Raw genomic sequence first — 11170 nt, forward strand, 5'->3', positions numbered from 1 at the left:
GGCACATATTTTGGTTAGAATATGACGATTTTGCAAAAAGACCAAAAAACTTTGAATAATGATTGCCCAGTATTTTTCTAGAAATTTGCACCTGGATTGTGGGATTTGAGTTGTCTTTCTTCAACCTTTTCAATATTTTAACACTATAATCAGTAACACTGAAGGCATTGGTAGAGGGCAAGCAATTAAATACGAACTTAATAATTATATTAAAAACATAAGATCATGCTATATATTTATGTATACAAGTTAAGGTCCTTGCCGATCCCTTAATAATTGATGTCGTTTGTTTATTTCATATTTAAATAAGTCACATGGCTCTGCATTACATCATGATATCTGATAATCTAATATTAAAAGTAGGCTAAAAACTATTGTAGGCTACACTATTGAATAGACTTGTTCAATTAAACATAGAGTGAAAAATAAGTTGGGCTATTTATATATAATACAGGTTTTAGACGGGGAAGTAAATTTATTTCGAGGTAAAAAGTACGATATAAAGAATTTTCTTGAGATTTGCTGTGATATTTTCAAATTTGAAGAAAGGTAAGGGATTTAAAGATTATCCGGTAATTCTTATTGTGTCAGTATGGCAATATATTGGTATATCAAAAATATCATCAAGAGTAATTTGTTTTCTGAGAGTGACCTGGTTATATAGTCACTCAGGTATTTGTTTATAGGAAGAATAAAACAGTTCATTTATATGATTTCGCAGCCCACGTATAATGTTGCTTGGTTATATAAATGTTTAAACCCCTAAAACGATATATGTTATAATATTTGTTATCTAATCCATTTGTCTCTTAGATGAACTGAAACAAATATAGTACAATATGTTGACACAAAGATAAGAATTTACTTTGTTCTTCTAGGAGGCATGTATATTTCGATATTGTTGAATGCAATTACGTTTTGAACGTAATACTTTATAAAAATTTATAAAACATTGAAAATGACACGAGGTTTACTACTTTTTAGTGGCGGACTATCTGATTTTATGACTATTGTAAAAAGCAATGTTTTCTGTTGGCCCAATACACTGGGACAATATTCTTTCAAACTATGAAACCTTTTAACAATAAACATGCTATGTCTGATAACAGGGCTCTATGATCGTGTTACATTTAAAATGTATTGCGTTGTTTTTATTTGGGCGTGAACTTACCCTTGTGCTCTCAGGGAACAAAACATACAATTAAAATACGCTATTAGAAATTGACAATATTTAGAAATGATTCAATTGTACTTCTCAGTGAAAGAAACCTGTGCAATGTGGTTAGGTAACATTTACTACATAATTCATATTCAATCAAATATAATTTTCCCATTGAGATATATAATGCTATAGGCCTAATTGTGCTCAAATTAAAAAAAAGTGGCTCAAAGTTCTAAAATAGAAGAGCCAATGTAGTATAATATATTATGTTGATTAGAGGTATTTCTCATCGAATGACCAAATTATATGACATAATTCCTTGTTTTACTAGTAATCTTATTTTACAGTTAATCATGTATAGCTATACACGAGAGAAAAGCGATTCAGATAAGAAGCATAAATTAAGTTGTAAGCCTCCAATGGTAATTCAAATATACGATGCCTGGGATTACATTGATTATTGCTGGTACAAGTTCCCCTTTTCGGATATGGATATTTATGATTTAAAGACAAAGTGCAATGGAAAATCTAGTTGCAGTTATATAAGAAGTAGGAGATGGAGAACATGTCACAGTCGGTATCTGTCTTTAACAAAAAGTATAATTCAGTATGATTGTGTACGATATTGTAAGTATATTCATGATTTATGATTTATTTTAAGAAGTATATTGTAGTATAGAAATTATATCACTACGAGAGAAACCTGTACCAATGGCATATTCCGCTTATTACTAGTATACAAATAAATGAAAATTGACTTTTGTTTAATATTAAATTTAACAGATTCGGAAACAACAACATCTGTAACAATACTACCATCAAGTGAATCAACCAAGGTTACGGCCTTCACAGAATCTAATACACAATACAGAAAATACACTACTTCTAACCAACACTCAACATCAAGTAAGTCAATAAGTTTTCTTGTCATGGGGCTGCGTTGAAAGCTTGCGAGCTAACCTGAAGAATAGATTAAAACGAACCTATTATTTTCAATATTTTTTTAAGTTCATTAATACTACTCATGCTGCCTTTTGATTTCATTATTATCTTAAAATAAAACAAAATATAAAAACGAAGAAAATTATGTATTTGTTGTTTGTTTATTGATTTCTTAGTTGGACGGATGAATACAAACACGCCTGTTACAAGTACAATGTCACCTTTACAAGCACCTTCTAATAAATCAAGTAAGTCAATACTCATTTACACTACAGAAACTCCCCATTGATATCAAAGACTTTTCAAAAGTCATAATCCTCATTTAAACAATATGTGGTAATCACTTGAGATTTTAACAGAAGGATCAAAAGGATAGGACACGATAGGGTTGTTTTATATTCTTTATTTCGACGAAGTAGTACCAGAATGTGAGACCTTATGACTGGTATTATACCTCATCGAACATATTGATACCTCTAAGCAGATCAGTCATCCTTTTTCATACTTAGTTGAGATTTTACTCAAATTTGAAGCACATTTTACAGGTACTTAACTGATTGTATCAAATAAAATGAATTATCAATCTATTCTTGAGGACACAATGCTTCTGGCAACAACACATTTATATTCAAATTTTACTTTTTTATTGATGCATGTGGATTGTTAATTTGAGTAAAAACTGAGCATGAGAAATGTTTTGTGGCCCTAGGGCAGTATACTGTTATGTTCTATGTCGTTTGTAACTGTACACTGCAGTGGTTCTCAAAACTTCCAGTTTTATATTATTGTAGATGATGATGCGGTTATTGCTGGTAGTGTTATTGGTGTTTTGGGTGCTCTGGCTCTTATCTTTCTACTTGGATGTTTTGTTATGAAAAGGTAAGACTTACGACTTTCTCGGAGTTGTATAACAGTCAGCCATTGGATATTGATCCATCATATATATATCAAAAATACACTTTCACGCACTTCACGTAGGGACGCAGGCTGAAAATAGGTCAGTTGTCTGAAGATCGCATAGCGTGAAAAACAACATGTATTTTAGGTTCTGTTTTAATATTTCTATATCAAATATATTCAGTCAAGGCATGTCTCAATGTTCATAGATTAATGATCTATTTTCAGAAGAAAAACAGATAAACACAAAACCACCAGGCAAGAAAGCGTATCAAATGTTGTTAGCCAAAATTCAAATGTGTTATATGTTGTATCTGAAAATGGTCCATCAATACCAGGGCGTGATGATGATGAACCTCCAGCCTACAGTTCTGTAGATGATATTCCTGACCAGAATCATATTTATATCAATGCTGATTATGAAAAGGGTCAAGATTTAAATCATCAACAAACCAACTATTACAATCATATCCATGGTACAGGTGTCAGGAATCCGCTCCAAAACGATAACTACAATCATACAGATTCAGAAGCCCTTAAAATATCAGGTAGACAAGGGGATGACTATAACCACATTTCTGTTTCTGGACGAAGTGAAAATCTTCCGACCGAAATGGACGATGGCTACAACCACATCCGATCTACTGAAGGTGCTGTAAGCCACGGTACTGATGATAACAATCATATTGGTGGTCACACTGACGGTGGTGAAGAGAATACAGGATATTTGGCGGATGATTACAGCCACTTGGATAATAGTAAAAAGCAGAATACTTCTGAAGGCGAGCAATCTACTGGTATGGAAAATCGTGTGATGCAAAGAAGCAACAATGAGTCCGAATCAGAGAATGATTACGCTAATATCGGTAGACAAATAGTCAATGATGATGCTAATGATTTTGAACCTGATGATACCTATATTTATACTTAACTCTCGAGAGCAAATTAAGCTATTAGTTGCTGCTTTGATGTTTTATAAGACTGGTTAAATGTATTAATTTGTATACAGTATTATAGTGATTGTATTCTATGTAAGATACATAAAAGGGATTATAAAGAGGTTCTCTAAGTTATTTGCATATATATCGAGGAAACACAATTACCATCAATTTGCATCATTCCAATTTCCAGTCAGACGTCTAGTGTTCCACTAACACTAGGTGTTTAATAACGTCATCATCGCATATATCTGACATTGAAGTGGAATTGCAGGAACCACAGACGTCTAACTGAACATTGGAATGGTGCAATCAGTGTCCCAGATACACAAATACAATTTAGAAAAAACCCTTTACAATCTCTTTAACACATCTTTCAGGACATTTCTGCGTTTGGCATCAATTTTTTTTCTGAAGCTGAGCTATGGCAATAATACGGTTATTATAAGGAGGATTATTTCTTATGCCCCATGCACCACAGTAAAAATTAGTAATTTGTTCTTTGATCTACTTTTATTAACTAATTATATTTCTATTAACTTTGCAATTTACATTCGACTTTCAGCTAAGTTTAATGTTGTATTGGTATATAAATCTTGTCAAACTTTTAAAAGAATACTACCTCTTGATTATGGGATTCAGTTGTATAGTTATAACACTAGGCAAGTCCACTAATGAAGTATAAAAATTCATTTTTTTTTGGTCAACCTAAGAGGTAGAATATCTTTAACCTCATGTTCTACTTTGGTTGGAGGGCAAATCTAGATTGATGTGCCGTGTTTGACTTTCTTTTCCTTCCATATTATGTGGAAACTCTAATGTCAGCAGACCACTAATATTATCCATCCATCTTTGTTTTTTAATTTCAAAAATACATATTTTTTTCATATTCATTGTTTAAGATGGGACTTGTATTATCAACATATCTTTAGCTTAGATTTTGATTGAATTTTATATTTTAATCTTTGTTAAATATATTTTGTCGTCAAAGTTTTTTTTTTAACTTGTTTGTTATTTTTATTTGTCTACTTGAATACATCTAGTTCACATTTACAGTCATGTTAGCATTAACTTTTTGTTGATGTTTATAATTATGTTACCCTATTTTATGCTTCAGTTTAGTTCAATTTAAGTAAATTAATTTGTTTCTTTACCGTAGTCATTGTTTATTCTGTTTATTATTACTATACATTTTGGTTTTCTTTACCTTAGTTATTGTTTATAAATATTATCATTTATTATTACTGTATCCGTTTGTTAAACTTAATTAAAGTCTAGTTTTGTGAACTTTTATAAAAGTAAATCGGTAAAGCTCCTGAAAGTTACATTAGAAAGAAGAAGGTTGAAAACCCCTGATCTACTGTATATTCTATCGGTGTACAAATTATTAAGCAGATTACCTCCCTTGAAATGTACAACTGGTATGGATGTCTCCATAATGGCCATTTGAATCTTGGGTTATTTTTTTAAGAAGAGGATTGAAATATCAGCATAGAAATAGTACTGAATGTCATTCCCATGATAAGAAACACATTTTCTTGATAGAAATTTCAACCAAAAATGTCAAAAATTTTGACTGAAAATTGTCCTCTGTAAAAACAAATTTTTAAGGAGTAATGTTTTTATTTTTTTATCAACGCAAAGTCATTCTAAGACTTACAGTACTTTTTTGAATCTGCCATTCCCATTCACAAAAATAATGGAAAATTCAAAACACCAATCTGATTATTCAGTCGGACAATTCAAGTGGCTTAAATACAAAATCCTTGACAGGCTTGAAAACTATCAAAGATGTATTTGAATGTGAATGTACAAACATATGACATGTGCTGTTTTTCAAAGTAAACCCACTTTTTTCTAGATAAAACTTTTATTTACATTAAACAAAACTTAATATTTGAAATATATTTATGTAATATTTAATTAAGACCAGGAATCAATGCTTACATTTTATCATTATTGATTTGGCCTCTTGCAAGGGTATTGATTATGAAAAAACTGCCAGATGCAGGAACACTCATCCAAATTTGCTACTCATTTAAAGTGATATAGTCGTTTACTTATTTGCATATGCAACAGTTTTCATAATTTTATTCTGAATTCGAAGAAACGCAAAGTAGATGTCCAGATTGCTATCACCTAAAGGCCGATTGCAATTTGTCATGTTTAGTTACTAATGAGATTATCTGAAGTAATAACGGCATACTAGAATGTTGTTGAAGGTCTGATGGTGATGAAAGCTTTCCAAGGTACGTTTTATTCAATTTATAGGACAACCGGAACCCAAACTATTTCTGTTTTCAATTTTAGGGACTGCTATTTGCACATATCTACGACACAAAAACAATTTGCGATCGAAGACGGATAAAAGTAAATCACACTTTTTGTCCAACGTGTTCAAAAGGAAGACTATCATTTAACCGAAACGTCGTTACTAAATGGTGAACTATATATTTTAGTTCAAACGAAAACGTTGCAGTGACATAATTCCACGGTATTAACTAATTTAATAAACTGATTTGGGTTGTCTTAACATCATGTATCCTGCTACACATACCACTGCACTCCTGGTAATTGAACCAATATCAGAAAACCTAAAAAAATGAAAATAAATGAGGAAGTTCATGTCATTCACAATCAATTTTTGTTTTTTTTTGTGTTAATATGCTACAAGTAAGCCATCCGTGAAATATGCATTTAGTCCATTCAGTAGCAGTTGTCAGTTGGAAGAACTGGCTCGCTTCTCATGAACATTTTCACATCACTTTCCTTCTTAAAAAATATCAAATATCAGTCTGAACTATATAAAAGCAATGTCATTAAAAAGAGGTTTGAGTAACCATTTACCCTTAGTTTGAAATTAAAAAAGCAAATAAAAGATTTGTACTTACATGAAAGTGTTTCGTATGAATTCAAACATTGAAGGATTCTTCTTATAATCATAATCTGCTAGAAATGCTGAGTACTCCATTTTTGTGAATCGTACAGCATTGATTGTGGTATCAGCGTTTTTATCGTGGACGGGAAAAGGGCGTTCTGTAGATGACTCAATTGTTTCAAGACTTGCGGGTTTCACTCCACTCTTAGATGATACAAATTGTACGGTTCTTGTAACCTGTCTTGTTGAAAGTTGCATATCGACAATAGACCTGGCACGCCTGATGGATAAACGCTCTCTATTTTCTACAGATCTAGCACGTCTTGATGATAAACGTTCTCTATTTTCTACAGATCTAGCACGACTTGTTGATAAACGCTCTCTATTTTCTACAGATCTAGCGCGTCTTGTTGACAATTGTTCTCTATCTTCTACAGATCTAGCACGTCTTGATGATAAACGTTCTCTATTTTCTACAGATCTAGCGCGTCTTGTTGATAAACGCTCTCTATATTCTACAGATCTAGCACGTCTGTTTGATAAACGTTCCCTACCCTCTACAGATCTAGCACGTCTTGATGATAAACGTTCTCTAACTTCTACAGATCTAGCACGTCTTGATGATAAACGTTCCCTGTCCTCTGCAGATCTAGCACGTCTTGATGATAAACGTTCTCTATCTTCTACAGATCTAGCACGTCTTGATGATAAACGTTCCCTATCCTCTACAGATCTAGCGCGTCTTGTTGATAAACGTTCTCTATCTTCTACAGATCTATCACGTCTTGATGATAAACGTTCTCTATCTTCTACAATTCTAGCACGTCTTGTTGATAATCGTTCCCTATCTTCTACAGATCTATCACGTCTTGATGATAAAAGCTCTCGTTCCTCTACAGATTTAGCACGCCTTGTTGATAAACGTTCTCTATTTTCTATAGATCTATCACGTCTTAATGATAAACGTTCTCTATCTTCTACAGATCTAGCACGTCTTGATGATAAACGTTCTCTATCTTCTACAGATCTAGCACGTCTTGTTGATAATCGTTCTCTATCTTCTACAGATCTATCACGTCTTGAGAATAATCGTTCCCTATCACGTCTTGTTGATGAACGCTCCATAGCTTCTCCAGATCTTGCTAATAAACATTGCCTATCTTCTACAGATCTGGCACGTCTTGATGATAAACGTTCCATATCCTCTGCAGATCTAGCATGTCTTAATGGTAAACGTTCTCTATTTAATACAGATCTATCACGTCTTGATGATAAACGTTCTCTATCTTCTACAGATCTAGCACGTCTTGTTGATAATCGTTCCTTATCTTCTACAGATCTATCACGTCTTGATAAACGTTCTCTATCTTCTACAGATCTAGCATGCCTTGTTGACATACCTTCTCTAAATGTTTCAGATCTAGCACGCCTTGTTGACAAACGTTCTCTATCTTCCACAGATCTTTCACGTCTTGTTGACAATCGTCGTTTCTCATCTACAGATCTAGCACGGTTTGTTGACAAAGTCCTTGTTGACAATCGTTCTCTCTCATCTACAGATCTAGCACGGTTTGGTGATAATCGTTCCCTATCTTCATCAGATCTAGCACGTGTTGATAATCGTTCCCTATCTTCATCAGATCTAGCACGTCTTGTTGAAAAACGTTCCCTATCTTCACCAGATCTAGCACGACTTGTTGATAAACGTTGCCTATCTTCTACCGATCTAGCACGTCTTGTTGATAAAAGTTCTCTATTTTCTACCGATCTAGCTCGTCTTGTTGATAAACGTTCTCTATCATCTACAGATCTTGCACGTCTTGTTGATAAACGTTCTCTATCTTCTACGGACCGGACACGTCTTGTTAATAAATGTTCCAAGTTGTCTTCAGATCTAGCACGTCTTGTTGATGAACGCTCCGTAGCTTCTCCAGATCTTGCTAATAAACTTTGCCTATCTTCTACAGACCTGGCACGTCTTGATGATAAACGTTCCATGTTGTTCTCAGATCTAGCACGTCTTGTTAATAAATATTCCCTATCTTCTACAGATTTAACACGTTTTGATGACAAACGTTCCATATCCTCTGCAGATCTAGCACGCGTTGTTGATAAACGTTCCCTGTATTCTACAGATCTAGAACGACCTGTTGATAAACGGTCTCTGTCTTCTACAGATCCAGTGCGTCTTGTTGAAAAGCGTTCTCTATCTTCTACAGATCTAGCGCGTCTTGATAATAAACGTTCTCTATCGTTAACAGATCTAGCACGTCTTGTTGATAATCGTTCCGTATCTTCTACAAATCTAGCACGTCTTGTTGATAATCGTCCCCTATCTTCATCAGATCTAGCACGTCTTGTTAATAAACGTTCTCTATCGTCAACAGATCTACCACGTCTTGTTGATAATCTTTCCCTATCTTCTACAGATCTAGCACGACTTGTCGATAAAAGAACTCTATCTTCAACAGATATAGCTTGTCTTGTTGATAAACGTTGTCCGTCTTCTACAGATCTAGCACGGCTTGTTGATAAACGTTCCCTATCTGCTTCAGATCTAGCATGCCTTGTTGATAAACGATCTCTATCTTCTACAGATCTGACACGTCTTGTTGATAAACGTTCTTTATCTTCTATAGATCTAGCACGACTTGTTGATAAACGTTCTCTATGTTCTACAGATCTTTCACGTCTTGTTGATAAACGTTCTTTATCTTCTATAGATCTAGCACGACTAGGTGATAAACGTTCTCTATGTTCTACAGATCTTTCACGTCTTGTTGATAAACGTTCTTTATCTTCTATAGATCTAGCCCGACTAGGTGATAAACGTTCTCTATGTTCTACAGATCTTTCACGTCTTGTTGATAAACGTTCTTTATCTTCTATAGATCTAGCCCGACTTGGTGATAAACGTTCTCTATGTTCTACAGATCTAGCATGCCTTGTTGATAAATGTTGTCTGTCTTCTAAAGATCTAGCGCGGCTTGTTGATAATCGTGATAAATGCCCCCATGTGTGCGTATGCTGCATATGAATAGATTCCACAGTTTTTCCGTTTAATTTTGCAATGTTCTTTATTTCAGAGACAACCCCTCCTTTAGTCGGATAAGCGTAGCGCCCATCTCCCTCTTTAAGACATTGGATTTTTGCTGTTCGGCGACGTTTTCTGGTACTTCTAGAGTTTCGTGTTGCTGTTTTGAGTAAGTGGAGCCTTTCTTCCGAGTGACCATTTGTCTTGCTAGTTTTGGAAATTCTCACAAACATGGAAGCAGATGTAGTAACTCTAATATTGTCGTTGTTGTCAGATGATCCGTGGTGATATTCTGATAAAACAATGGTCAAACAAACCAGTTCCACCACTATCAGAGATCTCATCATCTTGATTACTAAAATTAATATAAAATAGTTTGTCGTTTAGAAATATTAAAACAGAACCTAAAAAGAACATGTTGTTACTCAGAGTTTCACGCTATGCGATTTTCAGACAACTGACCTAATTTTTAGCCTGTGTCTTTACTGAAGTTAGACAAGTAGAACTTATGCTCATGTCTACACTTCAAGGAAGTGTGCTTAGGGGCATTAATGATGGAAAGCTTTTCAGTTAAACACAGGTTACATCGTTTGGTTTTATTTGTGTTTTGTCAAAACCTCCGTAGTGGACAAGTCTGGTAATCAAATAGATTATTGTAATACGTATTATACATATTAGTTATTTATGGATTTTTCACACCCCAAAGATCAAAAGAAATGTCATTCTCAAAAAATACTTGAATGAAAACCAATACATTCTAACTAGAGGAATAAATATTAACATTGCAACGAATGTCTTTTTACTTATTACTTAAACCATTTTTTTTATAAAAAGCGTTTATAAAATAAACCAAATCAATACGAAACAGGAGGCAAGAGATGTCATGTCAATACTTTACTTCAGGTAAGACGAAACGCATTTTATGAACAGCTTTATAAAAACGATCAAATGAACAATCGAGAAAATATATTTACACTTACCTTAAAAATGAACGTTTTCTTCCAGAATAGAGATGTTTCTGAAGAAAGCATCCGACTAAGATTATTATATAGACCTTTGTAAGATAATTTATCAATTTATTTGATAGACACGCTTTACCATATTATGTCTCCACTCCCCCTCTAAAGAATCAATACGGACTGATTCAATTTATAATAATTTATAGCCTTATTAGACTTTTGTTATATCTGATTAAATAAATAATAGAATGATAAATTGAGTCTAGAATATAACTGTTGCACGTTTAACTTTATAGGTTTAAATATTAGGTTGGGGGCTTAATGAATGATACTTTCACGAATGGGGTAACATATAAACTA

At 33.6% G+C, this 11170-nt stretch overlaps 3 protein-coding genes across 3 annotated transcripts; 2 read left to right on the plus strand and 1 right to left on the minus strand.

The window, feature by feature from the left end:
* Positions 1-1650: 1650 nt before the first annotated feature.
* Positions 1651-3932, plus strand: LOTGIDRAFT_155348 (hypothetical protein; the record flags this gene model as incomplete). The annotated part of the gene is made up of 5 exons (XM_009066912.1): positions 1651-1789; positions 1946-2068; positions 2281-2352; positions 2896-2983; positions 3230-3932. 5 exons carry the CDS (start codon positions 1651-1653, stop codon positions 3930-3932), a joined length of 1125 nt encoding a protein of 374 aa, XP_009065160.1.
* A 3168-nt stretch (positions 3933-7100) lies between these two features.
* LOTGIDRAFT_108170 (hypothetical protein) lies at positions 7101-7889 on the plus strand (the record flags this gene model as incomplete). Its single annotated transcript, XM_009066913.1, has 1 exon — positions 7101-7889. A coding segment is annotated over one exon (789 nt), but the record flags the coding sequence as incomplete, so codon positions are not given.
* Positions 7890-7894: 5 nt separating this feature from the next.
* On the minus strand, positions 7895-9850 carry LOTGIDRAFT_108399 (hypothetical protein; the record flags this gene model as incomplete). Its single annotated transcript, XM_009066914.1, has 2 exons — positions 7895-8217; positions 9259-9850. Coding segments are annotated over 2 exons (915 nt in total), but the record flags the coding sequence as incomplete, so codon positions are not given.
* Between the last annotated feature and the right edge of the window lie 1320 nt (positions 9851-11170).

The sequence above is a fragment of the Lottia gigantea genome (genome assembly GCF_000327385.1).
Source record: "Lottia gigantea unplaced genomic scaffold LOTGIsca_8, whole genome shotgun sequence".
Classification (NCBI taxonomy): domain Eukaryota; kingdom Metazoa; phylum Mollusca; class Gastropoda; family Lottiidae; genus Lottia; species Lottia gigantea.